The sequence below is a fragment of the Solanum dulcamara genome, chromosome 9 (genome assembly GCF_947179165.1).
Source record: "Solanum dulcamara chromosome 9, daSolDulc1.2, whole genome shotgun sequence".
Lineage (NCBI taxonomy): Eukaryota > Viridiplantae > Streptophyta > Magnoliopsida > Solanales > Solanaceae > Solanum > Solanum dulcamara.
In genome coordinates, this window is record NC_077245.1 from 3,825,884 (window position 1) to 3,843,805 (window position 17,922).

A 17,922-nucleotide genomic window follows, 5' to 3' on the forward strand; every position below is an offset into this window, starting at 1 on the left:
AACTATATACATTATCTTAAAACAATAAAGATGACAAAAAATTATTTTAAAATAACTTGAAAATATTTTGAGTTTTATAAAAGCATTTATTTCAATTTATTTAAAATTGAAGAAGGCTAAAATTAAAATAGGATGAATAAACATCAATTAATTAACAAACTTCTTAATTTTGACAAAGTAAAATAATTAACTTAAGTTTAAACTAATTAACTTGAAATATGAGTCTATTAATTAGGTCAAACTAATTAAAAAAATATTTAGTTTAAAATAAAAATTCTTTTTGAGATAATTTTTGAATAATGATAAAAAGTAATAATTATATAAGTAAAATTATATATTATTGTTCAAGAATTATTAAAAAAAATATATGCCAAAATTACTTTAAAATAAAAAATATATTTTGTTTTTTTACAAGTTAATTATCTTAAAATTGTTTAAAATTGAAGAAATTCAATTTTTTAAATTATGTTGTGGAGGTCCAAAATTGGGTGTCAACAGGGACAACCAAATCATGCCTAAGATCACATCAAAATCTATCATGTCTAGGATCACTAAGTCAACCCAAATCTGATATCCCATAAACATAACAAAACAAGAACAATACACATAGGTGACTATGACTGACTTTTCAACAGGGGTAGAAACATGAACAGGGGCATCCAATATATCACACAGTGCATCAAAACCCAAGGCATATCTTACAGACACATAGGAATAAGTGAAATCTGGATCAAATAAAACATTAGTCATCTGGTCACATACAAGAATAGTACCTGTGATAATTGTGCCAGATGCCTCTGCCTCGGTCTTGCCTGAAAATGCATAAAATTGAGCCCGGTCATCCTGATGAGCCACATCCCTACCTGAATGGAGTGCTCCCTGACCTGCACTACTACTGCCCCGGCCTCCATGGCCTCTCAAATTTTCTCCTCTCCCACTTTGTGGACGTCCTCTACCACCGTTTTCTCCGACTGCTGGGACCACTGCTCTGGCTTGCTAGGGTGCTGAAACTGTCCCGCGAGGATGAGGGCACTCTCTCCGTTTATGGCCCGACTCTCCATAGTTAAAACAGTCGTGATTAAAAGACGAGCGGCTTCCTGGAAATGATTCTCTCTGGCCGTTATGGGTCTGATGCTACTATGGAGTACCTGAAAAGCTATTAGTTGAAGCGGACAGTGCTGACTAAATTATCCGGGCAACAATCACCGACCTACCTGGACCTCTGGAATAAGACCCCTAGAAGTTACCTGCACTTTTGGGTTTTTTAGCCAAAGCCTTGGCTTTCCCATCCTTCCTCACACCTTCAACAATCTTAACAAAATTTGTGACCTCGTTGAAGCTCTTGCCGGATGAAGTCATATGAACAGAAAGTACCTGCAACTCGAGGTCCAACCCCTTCACGAACAACCTGATCCTCTCCTTCTCAATAGTGACCAGCTGAGTAGCGTACCTAGATAGTGCATGAAATTTCGCCTCATAAGAAGCCACTGATAATCCTTCCTGCTCAAGGGCCATAAACCCATCCTTCTTTTTGTCCCTCACAATGCGGGGCACATAAATCTCCAAAAATAGAGCATGAAATTGAGCTCAAGTGAGTGGGGACAACACAGGCGAACGACACTCCATATAGGCCCTCCACCACTGCTTGGCCCTTCCCCGCAGTTGAAAAGTCACAAACTCTACTCCATGCTGATACATTATGCCCAACTTATGTAGCCTCTCATAGCAATCAAGAATAAGTTCGTACACATTCTTATTTTTAGTACCATTAAAAATTAAAGGTTTGAGCTTGAGGAATTTGGTGAGCATGTCACGCTTAGTACCAGTCATTACAGGACCCATTAGTAGCCTAAAAATGCATTTGTGCCTACCACTTCATCTGATGGATGATTTGCAGCAGTAAACGGACTGTCAATTAGAGTTGGTACTACAGGCATGGTGGGAATGGTGTCGGTGCCAGCTAGCTCACTCAGGAATGCCATCATCTATTAGGCCAAGATTGGATTCAGAGAGAGGATATCAGCAGCCTCAGTTTGGGTACCCTTCTTTTGTTTTGGCCGCTTTTGTTCCTCTCCAACTTTTACCTTCCCCTCAAACTTATTATGAGGAGCCGGTGGGGCCTCACTTGCCAATACCTCCTCAATAGGGACCTCTACTCTGGCAGGTGTTGCCCTCCCTCTACCCATGTCTCGCTTACCTCTCTTGCCTCTCCCTCTGCCACACCCTCAAACGACTGGCTTTTCTTCGGGCACGACTGAAATTATTGGCCTAACACCATTGTAACGTGTGTTAACTATCTGCGGACAAGAGAGTGAAAGTGATTAAATATCAATGTGGATCACCAGATACCAATTGCAATCAAGTCATAGCGTGAAGGAAGAAAGACACTGAAACTTTTCTTAAAATCCTATAGCCTCTTGAAGAAAAGTACAAACGTCTCTGTACCATTCCACAAGAATTTACTAGATTCATTTTGGTATGATGAGATCAACGACCCTAGGCTCTAATACCAACTTTGTCACGATCCCAACTAGCCGTGACTGGCACCCACAATATATATTCCAGTAGGAGAACAATTTCTACAGCCCACCTTATCAACTTAATAAATAAATATTAAAAACCTTACAGAACAAGAATATAACCAGAAAATAATATTGAGTTCACATAAACTCAGCCAATAATTTTAATAACTACTAAAATGCAGAAGTCAACATATTCTAGGAACTGAAATCATCCGTACCAAAACTCTAACCAGTGTCAATGTAAGAAAAGGGGAAACACTCCCCAAACAGAAGTCAAAATACTAAAACGATTTCTAAATATCTGAGTCCCAAAAAAAGGACTGAGATTAATGGAAAAGTCCACGGCAGCATGACCGAATAGCTCAACCTTGGACTTTAAACCAACTTCTAATCTTCCAACCGACGTCTCTCCGTAACCGACTGAATATGCCCTGTACTCACAAAAAGACAGAGCAAGAATAGTATCAGTATACAAAGACAACAGTGTACTGGTAGGATCACGCGGTTAGCCAGTAAGTGAATCATAAATAAGTAAATTCAACACAATAGGCATATACATATACATAATAAGTCAACCAATCTCAAGTTTAACTATTATTCAGTAATATCACAGCTCAATAACTTTCACATGTTATAACTTCACACCAGGGTCCTCTTAAGAGACCTACAAAATATCAACTTTGTGTCAGAACATGATACCCGATCTAATTATGTATTAGAATAAGATATCCGATCCAAATATGTGTCAGAATATGACACCCGATCTAAATTATGTGTCAAAATGTGACACCCGATCCAAAGGTACCACAATCACAAATACATTCAGTATTTAATAATAAATGATCATTTCATACATAATCTAGAATGTTTTCCTATTCATATACACACATGCATATCATGAAGCAATTTAACAGGTATATGAAACACATACGGAAACTACAACATCACCTACCTCAAATTCAAGCTTTCATAATCCTACAATGCAAGAGTCTTCCCTTTTTGGATTCGTTCTTCTCATTCTTGGTGTAGAAAATATTAAATATATATTAATGATCAATACAATGGCCTAATATAAATAAATATATCACAATTTCACTCCCTAGACCAAACCCATGATCCTAACCTTACACTACGGCTATTTCCTACCACAGATTTTTAGTTCAAACCCTTCCCCAATGATTATCACTCATACTTCTAGATTCTAAGAATTAAAGTATGAATCTAGGGAGTAAAAATCTTACCTTAAGCGTGAAAATCCGTGGAAAATTAATGAAAATTGCCCTAGGTCGCCTCTTGGGGTTTTAGAAATTGATTGTTGCAGAAAAGATCATTTCTGATCTTTTTCACAATTTAAGTCATGATTGTCCCGCTCTGGAGGGACAAATCCCGCTCTAAAGGGATATTGGAAACAGTAAGCTCGGGGTTTGTTCTCCAAGCCCCATTTCACAACACACTCCTTTTCAAAGACGTATTAAAATATACCCTTCACGCCAACTTCAATTCTGAGAGGTTTACTCACCCGAATGCGATTTTGTGAAGCTGTAAAAGCTCTATATTGTCCTGACTATCAGATTGTCCAATCAAATTATAAATTTAACCTTCTATCATTTACGTGATCACCCTAAACTTTACCTGACTCAGAATTCGTCTAAGTCTGGCCTAGGCTCTAATTTTCCAAAGTTACTACCCAAAGTTTTTTGGCCCAGAATCCTTCTCCATTAGCCTATTTCTAACGATGGAAATAGGTCGCTACACATGTCTTCCTTGAATATAACATATCTGATGACTATGAACTTCTGTTGAGACACACTATACAATAGATATCCCTTCTGAGTTGTTGAATATCCCATCATAACACATGCTTCCGCTTTAGGAGAAAACTTATCCGGCTTTACCATCTTGGTTGCATAACATAAACATCATATGGTTCTGAGATGATCAAGAGCTGCCTTATATCCATGAAACTTTTCATAAGGTGTTTAGCCTTTCAACACTATTGTAGGAAGCCTGTTAATTAAGTAAACAACAGCCAATATACACTCTCCCCAAAATCTAATGGAAAGATTACCCTGAAATCTGAGTACTCTAGCTACTTTGAGGATGTGTCTGTGTTTTCTTTCCACCACTCTATTCTGCTGTGGAGTGTGTAGACAACTACTTTCATGAATAATTTCAAATGACTTAAACAAATTACCACATTCACTATTAAAAAACTTTATGCCATTATCAGACCTTATCCTTTTGACATGCTTATTGAATTGAGTTTGAACTAGAGCCAAAAAAGAATTTAACACTGGTAACACATCACTCTTCATTTTAAGCAAGTACAACCAAGCCATTCTTGAATTATCATCAACAATAGTTAAGAAAAATCTACATTCATTATGAGTAACAGTTCTATATGGTCCCCAAACATCTAAATAAAACAAATCAAAGATAGGATTAGCCCTGGACATGCTCAGTTGAAAAGGCAACTTGGTCTGCTTTGCAAGAAAAAAATAGAGCATTTATTACATTCATTACTATCAATGTGTTCCTTATTTGAAAGCAAGTGGTGTAGCACTTTTGTGGAAGGGTGTCCCAGCCAATTATGCCATAATAGATTGTGTGTATTTGAATGTTGTGTCATGAATACTACTTCATCACTTCTGCCTTCTCTACATGGGATTTGAGTAGGGAGGTAGTAGAGGCCATCAATATCCTTACCAATCCCCTTCAACTTTCCCTTGAAGAGGTCTTGGAGGACAAAAAACTCAATAAAAAAATTAATTGAGCACTTCAATTGTCTTGTTAACTGAGAAACTGAAAGCAAATCATATTTGAATACAGCCACAACTAGTACATTATCCAACACATCACCATTAGGTGTGTTACAATGACCAGTATATGAGACTGATGCAGCTTCACTATTAGGCAAGTGTACCTTTTTTCCAGTATCAGTGCAACTAGATGCATAACTCAATATATCTAATTTTGATATCATATGACAAGTAGCTCCTAAATTTACTATCCAACTCTTTTTCTTAGCTTTACCTGTTTCTTTATTAGTTACAGATAAAGCATTAGCAATAGTGATTATACTTGCCATGTTAGCCATGTGATCAAGTGCACTTGATGAACTTGAACTTGCTTCCTCCTTATCTATCATATGCAAGATCCTGTTATACTGTCTTAGAGTGAATATAGGATGCATAGTTAGAGATATACCAGGTTCAGTGGTCCTTCCTTTGGTCATAGGTTCAAAATTATCATCCAAGTTTATCTCATTTCTGTTGACAGTCATACGGTTCACCACATCATGCTGTTTATTATTCTGCATCTGGTTAACTTGGTTAGGTATTGATCCTGATTTCTTCTTAAACTTCTAATCAAGAGGGTGTCCAATCAATCGTAATAGTCCTTCTTAATATGACCTTGAAGTTTACAGTAATTACATATTTGATCCCAATTCTTTTTCTTAATTTGGAATTTTCTTAGAAAATTTCCTTTCCCTGCATATAATGTAGTTGGTTCTAAAATACCCCCTCCCCGTATGTGAGCTTGTAGTCATTCTCTGCCCTTCATCTGCCATTATCATGGCATATGCCTTTCCAACACTAGGTAAGGGGTTCATCATTAAGATCTGGCTACGTGCATGACTATATACCTCATTCAATATCATTAGAAAAGCAAACAATCTCAAACATGTTAGATGATCCACATAAGTTCTGGACTTATCACATTTACATGAAGGAGGAGGGACAAGAGCGTCAAACTCATCCCACAACAATCGTAGCTTCGAGAAATAAGCAGAAACATTTAAATTACCTTGATTGATTGTGCATATCTCCCTGTACAACTAATAGCCTCTCGATCCATCAATCTTACCAAACCTTCCCTTCAAATCTGCCCACACCACAACTGCATCTCCTCTTGCATGTCCCAAGCACAAACCCCAGCTTACTTTGGGCTTGAAGGTTAATCAACATGGATCTACTCCATAGAAAGTAATTCTCCGTCCCTGTGAGCTGCACGGTGGTGAGAACACTTCCAGTAGTGTTAGAATTGTGGAGATAAAGTGGGTGATTTCGCTTCCACTCAATTTGATCGAGTGTCTCCATTGGAGTCTCCACTGTCCTTGCATCAACTGTGGCATTTTCTGCAGAACTCACCATTGCGAATTGAATTCAATTATGGAAATTGTGTTGAATCAATTCCTTGACTCAAAGCTTTGATACCGTGTACAAATTGCAGAGAGAATTTTCAGTTTCATTAATCAGAAAAGTGAGTTATACAATGAGGCATACATGTATATACATACAACTCATACCACGTGACTAACTACCAGCTAACAACATACTAACAATCTGTTAACAACTTAACCACTCAACTAACTATCAGATGATTAATTAGTGTATCTAACTAACTAATCAATCTAACCGATTAACCAATTCCAATAGTAACATGCTATGACCCAACTATTTATTATGTCACTGATTTACCTATTGACTTTAGTGTAACATGAGCATTTGACATTGCTAAAATTTCTATCACAAGAAAATAATCTAACACCAGAATATGTTTTATTATTTATAAATCATATTTTTTTTTACGTATAATTTAATATTTGATATGAAATAACCCAAAACAATTGTTCGAATGGTAAAAAATGTGTTACGTAATAACTTTCACTCACATAACTTTAACTCTTTTTTCATATGAAATTCATGTTTAAATAGAGTAGTTAACTTTCAAATACTTCTTTTAATTTCAACTTTAAATAATTTTATTTATTTATCAAATTTCAACCCAATATTATCAGGAAGCCTATGAAGATATATTTTGATCATAAGTAATGGATTAGCTCCACTAAATATCCTCATAGTATGATTCAATTTTAAATACACTTTTGTATTTTAAAATCAAACACTTACACCTCTTATGCTATGAAAATCATACCCCACCCCCACCCTACCTGTCGCCTTAGGAAATATATTTAAAACTAAGCATATTAAGATATAGTTATTAAATACACAAATTAGAATTATAAATAAATTATATTTTAAGATAATTTTGAAATGGAAGAATAAATAAATAAACTGAAATAAAATAAGACATTCTTATATAATAAAATACTATAACTATTAAAAATACAAATAACTTACATCCTTAAAGTATTAAAAAATTTATTACTAATAGTCGATATATCTTATTAAATGATTAGTGTTCATTTCTTATTTATGAGTTTTGAAAAGTAATGTTTCAAAAAAAAATATTCTTTATTTTATTCAATCGTGTGGATAAAAATGCTTGTCTTCTCTTTTAAATTTTATTAAAATAAATAGATAAAAACTTCTTATACTTTAATTTACTTTTTGAAAATTATATTATAATAAAACTAATTAAGATATATCTATTGGGATTTTAAGTGTAGGATTTCTATAATACAAGGGATAAAAGTGTTAGATTTTAATATTTAAAGGGTGTATTCGATATTGAGTCATATTAATAGAGGTATAGTGTAATTAAGCCTAAATAATAGTATAAATATCCAAAGTATAGGGGTCTCATTGCAATAACTATTTTACGTTATTTAAATTCCCAATTTCTCCTCTCAGATCAAAGAAATTTACAGTCGCAGTAGTCTTGTTCTCAAAGAAATCCCCCAAAGCCAAACCCAATCGGAGAAAATGTCTGGAATGGAAAGATTGCAGCGGATGTTCGCCGGAGCTGGTGGCGCGTTAGGCCACCCTCCACCGGACTCTCCCACTCTGGACTCTTCTGAGCAAGTTTACATCTCTTCTCTTGCCCTCCTCAAGATGCTTAAACACGGTAGCTTAGGGTTTCTCCCCCGAACTATCTTCGCTCTTTATACGCATGTTATCCGGATCTAGCTTCATATGTATACTTATCCGTGTTTTTGTTTTTAGCTCGAACTATGTATACATGTGTGAAGAAAATTTTAAAATGAGATGTAGCTTTAGCGAGTCTGCGGAGTTTAAATTTTGGGTTAGTTTCTCTCTCTCTTGTAGATGTTGTGTAATTAGGGTTTTTTGTGATGTTAATGTGCAGGGAGGGCTGGAGTTCCTATGGAAGTGATGGGATTGATGTTAGGGGAATTCGTCGATGAGTATACAGTGCGTGTAGTGGATGTGTTTGCAATGCCTCAGAGTGGTACCGGAGTGAGTGTTGAAGCTGTGGATCATGTTTTCCAGACCAATATGCTTGACATGCTCAAGCAGACTGGGAGGTAATTACTGCTTGTTATTGGTATCATACAGGATTAGTTATAGTTTAAAGGCTCTTCTTTTAGCTGAGTAATATGATATTTTTCCTAGGGTTTATTATGTGTTTATAGTTGCCTAACAAATTGAAAAGTGAAACATATTTCCAGGTCTACTAATTTGGGTAAATTTGGGGGCTTTTAGCATTTTCTTTGTGTTCCTTTCTCGTGTCAATTTTTATGATTCTGTAAAGGGGTGTTTGATTGTGAGTTAGAAAACTGAGCCTTTTCATGTATTCTGTTCAACTTTTGACGAGGTTAAACTAGCTATGGAAGGGTTCATTTTCTGACTGCTGTTTGAACCATTTCCTTTATGAATGGGATTATGGGAATAAGATATTGTTTGACACCTAATTTGGAATGTTGTGACTTGTGAGATAGTATTCTTCTAAGTTGCAAGATTCTTATGATTTGAAAAGACAAACTTTGTTTGCATTTCATTATGCTTTACAATTTCAGAGTCACTGCAGTTGTGGACTTTGCTTTAACCCCTGAATGTTCGCGGAAGAGTTATGGGTCTTATCTAAAAGTAGCTAAATATATACAAGAAAAGATATTATGAAACTTCTGGTTGAATCTTTATTCTCTAAACTAAAGTGTGAGACGTATGAGTTTGTTTCAAGAATATCGTTAAGTCTTTATTTTTGCCAGGATAGATAAGTTGTTGGGGTCTGTGTCACATAAGAACCAACTTGAAGATGTTATCTTCGGGATCCAGTGGTAACTTTATTTGTGAATTATGCTCTTTGAGCTTTGTGGTAAAAGATCCTGGTGTATTTGTTGAGAATGTAGTGTTTAGGTTTTATCTTAATCAATTTTGGTAGGGTTTGATTACATGGAATTAGGTTCCTTGAGCTTTTGTTAAAACCAACCTTCAAAGCTTTTATTATAATCAACTTTCAAAAATGCTAGCGTCACAAAGTTAAGGGCTCTCCTGTAATAATTTAGGCATGATGAATTAACAGGTAAGTGATGAGAAGATTAAGGTTAACCATGTATAATCTAGGAGTCGTCTGCTGAAATTAGAAAATCTGGTAGATGATTGGCACTAAATCAGTTTAGATGGCTTGCAACATGAGGTAGAAGATTATGATATTTCATGAACCTATTCCTTGTTCTCATCTTCTAGTTGTGGAAAACTGTTGATTTCTATTGGTTGGAGGTTATCCCCCACGCACCAACTCCCGCCTGTCCTGGGAAAAAAAGGAAAAAAAGAAAAGGGATGAATGAAAGCAAAAAGATAAAGTACGGAAAAAGAGCTAGAGTATGAGTTCGACTGCTTATTGAGAACATGGAATCAAAAATTTGTAGTTCATTGTTACAACTTTAATCCTATATGTTATTTGCTCTTTCATTTACTGATGCGCCAGTATATCATACCTCCTTTATTTTGTGATGTTGCCTAATCAACTTGTGTACTTATCTTCTTTCTTTTTTTTGACACCGAGGTGTGCCCTAAAATTCCACTTTGCTTTATGTTATAGACCTGAGATGGTTGTTGGCTGGTATCATTCACATCCTGGGTTTGGCTGCTGGCTTTCTGGTGTTGACATCAATACTCAGCAGGTTATTCTTGTCCTTTTTTCCATTTTTATGGTTAATTAGTTCCTAATGACATTTGAAATGTTCTATGTGAATCATGAGCCACTGAGTAAGAAATGTTTACAATACTATGTGAGTCCTTTAGTAGTTAATAAATCATCCTGAGTTAAATGATCTTCTTTTATTAATATGGAGTTGAGAAACACAAGATTGAATCTTTTGTAATATGAAATTTGACTAAGGTGGTGAAATGTGGCATGGTAATACCATGCAAAGCTGTTTTATTTGTTGTTATCCCACTTTTGATAATTTTGGAGATCAATGATTTTTCATAAGGAGAAGGGCCACGTTCCTGGAGCCTGTATAAAGGTATAGGGAAGTGGTTTATGAAGATTTTATGCACTCATCCTTTGAGTTCAGTGCTGAATTGGAACAGTTCCTTTTTATTTTAAAGTGCATCCTGCCTTTTAGGTAGACACTTATAGTAGTTGTTTCGTACAATGACCAAATAAGTTAAGTTCAGTGCTGAATTTGAACAGTTTCTTTTTATTTTAAAATGCGTTCTTCCTTTTAGGTAGACATTTAGTAGTTGTTTCGTGCAGTGACCAAATAAGTTAAGATCACAATCCCTTCCAGGTATGAGAGTTAGAGATGGGGTAGTGCCTAATACCGTGTTTGGTAAAAAAAGGCAGAATAGAGAGAGGGAAGGAGGGAGAGATTGATTTGCTTCTTTAGGTGAACATTATATCTTGCTGTTTTTATATATTGCGCTGACATACGAACTGTCCATAACTCTCACCTATACCTTATTACCAGATAAGGGAGAATTCTCATGTTCCTTTAATAGTCCTTGCACTTGCTCTTTCCACCTTAATTGAACATAGTGATTCCATGAGATCATGTCATGCCTTTTTATCCGCTTATGAGCCTTAGATATAAACAATTTTAGAGAAAATTCTGCGACAATGATGGACTTAAGGGGCAGGGTTGAGAAGGAGAGAGAAGAGAGAGTTTAGAGGTAATGGGAAGATGTTGAGAGCTACCCTAATCAGTTTTCTTTTGTCCCCACTTCTCTAGTGAGCTTTTTTTTGCATCTCAGCCGAAATTTAGCGTTTCATGAGAATGAGACCACATTGTTATTCTTACACACCCACACTAAAAATAAGCCACACTGGTATGGTTGTCTTTTGCATTCTAGATCTGTAATTTGTTGGGATCTCCATGATAATTCTGCTCTCTATGATATAAATAGGAAGTCTGGTTAGCTAGATAAAAGTTGAACACTGTTTATGATAGACAAAATCCTCTGGACAGACCATTATAGCATTCTGTATGACTAGCATGGGAGAATCATAGAAATGGACTGAAATGAACTTTTGCTTGCATCAAGAATTAGAATTATAAGAAAATGAGAACTTATGGCGAGAGAGATTTCTCCCATCTCGTTCTCCCTTCTAGATAACAAATAAAGGGGATAGTGAGAAATAGGGGAAATAGTTTATACAACTTTGCACTCTTGAGTAGTCGAGCGTTCAATCACATTTTGGTAAATCAGAATCTCAATTTGGTGTGTTTGACATGGTCTGACTAGTGAATGTTGTATTTGACATGGTCTTCATGGGAAGAAGTATGCCAATAACTAATGAATGTTATATTGTGCAGAGTTTTGAAGCACTGAATCAACGAGCTGTGGCTGTGGTGGTGGATCCTATTCAGAGTGTTAAAGGGAAGGTGGTAATTGATGCCTTCCGCTTGATTAATCCCCAAACTATGATGCTTGGCCAAGAGCCACGACAGACAACATCAAATCTAGGACATCTGAACAAACCATCTATTCAAGTAAGTGCCATCATTAATCTTTATATTGTCTACGAAAGATGTTACTCCCTCTCCTCCCCCACCCAACACACAGTCTCAATGTATGAGTGAGACGTCCTATTTTACTTCCTGCTATTCAGTCGTCCGCTGGTGGTGATACTTCTAAATGGAATATCTTCTACATGACTTCCACAAGTTATTTAGTAAATAAAGTTCCACTAGTTTTAAAAAGTCTAAGTTCATATTTTCCAAGTTAAACCTGCTGTCCAATAAACAATCTTCAACAACTTTTTTTTATGTTTTCCAATTGTGTTAGCACAAACTTTGTTGATGCAGTACTTTCAGTTTTTCAATTTCTTTTTTGGGTTCTGAGAGATGCATTTTGCAGGCATTGATCCATGGTTTGAACAGACACTACTACTCAATAGCCATAAACTACAGAAAGAACGAACTTGAAGAGAAGATGCTACTGAATCTTCACAAGAAGAAATGGACAGATGGACTCGCACTCCAGCGTTTTGATGCTCATTCCAAAACCAATGAGCAGACAGTTCAGGTAATATATATGTTTGTGTGGTATTTAAATACAACAGCATTGTTACATCGAGTGCCAACTTTGATGATTATGAGTGCAGAATATGCTTGGTGATATTTTTTTTCATCTCTGCCTCTCCACGGGAGAAAAGAGAGAGAAACTAGGAATATTGTCCTTGACATGCTGGGTGACTTTTTTAAATATTCTCATGTGCAGGAGATGTTAAACCTTGCTGTCAAGTATAACAAAGCAGTGCAGCAGGAGGATGAGTTAACCCCAGAAAAGCTTGCTATTGCAAATGTAGGAAGGCAAGATGCAAAGAAGCATCTTGAAGAGCATGTCTCGAATTTGATGTCTTCAAACATTGTCCAGACATTGGGAACCATGCTCGACACTGTTGTCTTCTGAAGTTCGTTTCTCGGAAGTCTGCAAAAGTTGTGTTTTTAGTAGTGAAATATAAACAGTTTTTTTTTTCTGCTATTGTTTTTTTAATGAGACCTAGTACTTCGTTTTACTCTGATAGCAGCTGTTATACAATATGGTTACGTTATCTTCAGATGACTTGGGACATATAGTGCTTATCTTCCCACTGAACCATTTTCCTAATTCAGTGCCTCAATTTCGAGACCATCACAGGGCAGATGTGGGAAGGAGGATTTTGATTTCATTCAAGTTACTTTGGGTCTTATTAGAATTTGGTTATAACTGTTGCTCTCAGGTAGAGAATTGCTTCTTTTTCATTCAATATAAGACGGCTCGATTAGAGGCTACAGTGAAAAACAAATAAAGACGCAGAGCTAAGCTTAACTAAGTTGAAATTTTTTACAGATGATGGAATAAAGTATTATCCCCGAAATTTAATTTGTGATGTATAACAGATATGCGACCAGATTTGATCATGTGCAGGAGATGTTAAATCTTGCAATCAAGTGTAGTAAAGCGACCTTGCCCCAATTTACATTCACCTTGATTATTTCGATCGAGTATAATGGCATCCACTCCCAACAGAGTTGAACATGTTTAATTAAAAAACCAAATCCGTGAAATAAGAACGAGGTACATGTTACTTCTTTAGGTGTCTGTTATCTTTCACTGGCACTGATAAACCTGTTCACCAAGGAAACTAGTCGCAAATTTCTTAATATTATAAGAGATTCATATTGCTCAAATTGCCTATAAACAAATATAAAAATCAAAGAGAATCCTCCACATTTGGACTTTTCTACCCAATGTATGTATAGGCAATAGGCCTATCACAAAGAACAATAATTTTTTTTATCTACTTTTGACTTTACATATTTAAAAGGCATAAGAGTATAATCTACACGCAAAATGAAAACGATGGAATTTATTTATTATTGTTGTATATACAAATTTGTCATGAAAACAACAGCCTAAAGCAACACATATATCAACTTCACAGGCAACCTGGTGCATAAGTAGTCTTGCCTAATATTTTAGGTAAAGAGACTATTTTCACGACTCGAATTCATGGCCTTCTAGTAACATGACAGTAGCTTTACCGACTCCCCACTTCACACACAGTCACTTTCCATTAATAAAAGCAGCCCAACATTTGATCAAATCAAGTGCTTTTTCACTGGTAGGATTAAATATGTGAAAAACATGATCTTCTCCTTTAGTTTCAATGATTTCTACTTTACCTTTCCACTGACTCTTCACCAAAGATTCGTAGTACAATATTCCTCTGTCTCTCAGTATATCCAATTCTGCTACACAAACAAGAACCCTATCACAAGCCAATTCTTCAATACTTGGTGCTTCATCAACAAAAGGATTTATCAAAGGGTCATTATTCCCCTTATTTGATGGACAAACAAATTCCCACCATTTATCCACCATTGATTTTCTAACAGGATCTTGAATCTCTATGCCAATTGGCTCTTTTCCCCAAAAATATGGACTAATCATAAGCATCCCAGAAAGCTTCACCCCTAAAGCTTCATCTGATTTTCCAGCTTTGATTGCCATGAAGTGTGAAATATTAGCACCTGCACAAAGTTATTTCATGAACGGTCAATGGACTTTATTGGTAAAACAACACATCTAAATTATCACATTTTTTGCGAGTTTCATACTTTAACTATTCATTGTTTTATTTACCTGCCAAAGTATCACCTTTTCACGAGTTGAATACCTCAACTATCACTCCCTTTCTATTAAAACACGCATCATTGATGTGTTGACTTATATATGCGCCTATTGTCGATTAGGAACAAATATTTAGCCAACTCAACATCGTGATGTAGTTTAACACAAAGAGAGTGATAGTTTAGGTACGTTACCAACACAATAGATAGTTGGGGTATGAAATTCCCAAAAAAAAATAACAGTTTATATATGTTTATTACCCTTTTAACTATTCATTATAACAGTAGCCATTTTGATCGGGAAAAAGGATCAAAAATTCCCTTAAACTATTTGAAATGAACAAAAATGCCTTCTGTTTATAGTTTGGTCTAAAAATGCTTCTGCCGTTAATAATTTGGTCCAAAAATGTCATTATTATTATTTAATGGATCGAAAATGTCCTTTTTCAAATAATATATTATTTATTTTCTTTTTGAACACATATTTTTCCTAATAATATTTCTTTTATGAGCAAATGTTTATTCTACTTCAATTAGAAAAGTATTAAAAAATTTAAAATATTTTTTATTTTATTATAAATATTTTTATCGTTATTTGAATAAAAATTAATGGTGGATTTATTATATGATCTTATATATATGATATATATTATCCGTTAAAACTTAGAGTACATGAAATTATTCTATTTTAATTGATAAAATGAAATTAAGAAGAAAAAAATATCTTCCTACATTTTTATTACTTAAAGTGATTTAAAAAGAAAAAAAACAAGAATAGAGTTTCTTAAAAGTAATATTTTTATAAGGAATAATATTTATTTTTTTAAAAAAATATATTTATTCAAAAAGAGCATTTTTGACCCATTTTATAACAATCGGGGCATTTTTTATCCATTAAATAACAACAAAGACATTTTTAGATCAAAATATTAACGGCAAAGACATTTTTGGACCAAACTATAAACAAAGAACATTTGTTCATTTCAAATAATTTAAGAGCATTCTTGTTCCTTTTCCCTTTTGACAATAAACAAACATATTTTTGTCTCATATAAATGACAACTTTATTTATATAACAACAATGTCACGAAATTATCTTTTATCACGTCAAAATAATTTAAGAATCACCCTAACTTTATCGACTATAACAATAAAGTTGCAAACTTCATCCACCGTAACAGTTAAAGTACTAAATTTATCACTATAGCAATAAAATTACAAAAATTATTGTCTCATTAAACTTTACCCCCTCCTCCCACCCTTAATTTTTTTTTTACAACGAAACATTACTTTCTTCCTTAGAGATATTATTATTATATGTTCAAAAGAGTGCAGAACATCCTTTACCATCCAACTTGAAACATCGACTCCCAAAAGATTTCATGAATAAAAAATAGAGAAAACTTAGCAATTCTATCCATTACCATAATTTGACAAAAGATAATTTAGTGACGATACTATTATAATAGATAACCGTTTTTATTTTCGTTTTGTCTTTTTTTCTTTAAACGATTTTAAACTGATTTATTCTAGTCAATAGTCTTTCAAAACAATTTATCTACGTCTACAAAGTAAAAATAAGATTAGTATATACGCCACCTTTCTCAAATTTCATTTGTGAAATTATACTGAATATATTATTGTTGTTATAATATTATAATAAATAAAATTCAGAAATCATACGTGAAATTACCGAGGAATTAAGATCTCTTGACCACTTATAAAATAAATAGATAAAAATAACCTCTTCAGATCTCTTTAGGTGTAAAAAGACCATAAATTTTTTTTAAAAAAAAATGTATAATCAATTAACCGTACCTGCACTGTCCCCTGCCAAGAACACACTATCAAAGTCAACAAACTCTTTGAACCAAACCTCAGTCCCCTGTTTTGATTTATGTGCAGTCACCCATTCAAGAACATCCCAAGAATCATCATAAGCTGTTGGAAGAGGATGTTCTGGAGCTAATCTATAATCCACTGAGACAAGAACAACATTAGCACAAGACACAAACACATTAAGAGAATCATGGTACTTAGGATCACCGACAGAGGATATACAAAATGCTCCACCATGAAAATAAACAACTAAAGGAAGTTTTTTTCCTTTTGTTGCTGAATTGGGTCGATAAATTCTTGCAGAAATTCCATTTTTAGGATTTACCAAAACATCTTTGGATGAAACATCAGTTTGGGAGTCATAGGTTGCTGGTGCAAATTCAGTACCTACAAGTCTTTTGATTGTTCCATTTTTGTATACTTGTAGATATGGAAAAACATCATGAACAATTTCAAGATTGTTAGAAGTGTCCATTTTTTGTTTTGTTTTGAGAGGAACAGAAAAAGAGAAAATTGGTTTTGGTAAAAACAAAGGGAAGGAAGGAAGGAAGAAAAGAGTAGTGCTATAAAATAGTAAATGAGACCATTGATGAGGTTTTATATTGTTGCCATGACATATTAATTAAGTAGGGCTACTCTGCTTCTTTTGACTTCTAGAAAAAAGACACATTTCTATATTTATTATGATTATTTAATACTATATCATATTTAAAATATATATACAAAATTATGATATATTTAAGATTATAAATTTTAAAAATATTTTTTTGAATAAATTATACTTCAAGACAAACTAAGTTAAACGAAGTGAAATGAATTAAATAATTTTGTACACCCAAGATCTCTTATTAGTATAGAGATGATCATATTAAACAATTACGAAATTTAAGCGAATTGACAGAAAAATTCTTCTAATATTTTAGTCTCCGCTAAATTTTGAATATTAAAATATCATAAATTTTTTGTCCAACTTCATTGAGCATTGGTTGCTATCATCGACTTGTTAATAGGTTTCAGATTTAAACTCTAGGTATAAAAATGTTTTTAATAAAAAATATTTTATTTTAAAATAAAATTTTTTTAACATAAATTTAAATTAATCAGACCTCAATATAATATCGAAACTCCAAAATCAAAAAAAAAGTATACACGCCTATTTTTCTTGTTCTTATTTAACTACCAATAATGAAGTCATCCTCCCACCTCAAAAGGTGGCAAATAATGATATCTTGATATGAATATCTGAATTTTTTACTTCAATTATCTTGGCTTCAAAGGGATGATTTCATAAAA

General features: G+C 34.2%; 2 protein-coding genes across 2 annotated transcripts; one reads left to right on the forward strand and one right to left on the reverse strand.

The window, feature by feature from the left end:
- The first annotated feature begins 8,118 nt into the window (after window positions 1-8,118).
- Window positions 8,119-13,235, forward strand: LOC129902417 (26S proteasome non-ATPase regulatory subunit 14 homolog). The gene is made up of 6 exons (XM_055977651.1): window positions 8,119-8,333; window positions 8,574-8,751; window positions 10,269-10,350; window positions 11,989-12,165; window positions 12,533-12,700; window positions 12,896-13,235. The coding sequence occupies exons 1-6, from the start codon at window positions 8,192-8,194 to the stop codon at window positions 13,085-13,087; spliced, it is 939 nt and encodes a 312-aa protein (XP_055833626.1). The 5' UTR covers window positions 8,119-8,191; the 3' UTR covers window positions 13,088-13,235.
- Window positions 13,236-13,925: 690 nt separating this feature from the next.
- Window positions 13,926-17,179, reverse strand: LOC129902919 (probable carboxylesterase 2). Its single transcript, XM_055978366.1, has 2 exons — window positions 16,609-17,179; window positions 13,926-14,691 (listed from the first exon to the last, which is right to left on the reverse strand). The coding sequence occupies exons 1-2, from the start codon at window positions 17,102-17,104 to the stop codon at window positions 14,225-14,227; spliced, it is 963 nt and encodes a 320-aa protein (XP_055834341.1). The 5' UTR covers window positions 17,105-17,179; the 3' UTR covers window positions 13,926-14,224.
- Between the last annotated feature and the right edge of the window lie 743 nt (window positions 17,180-17,922).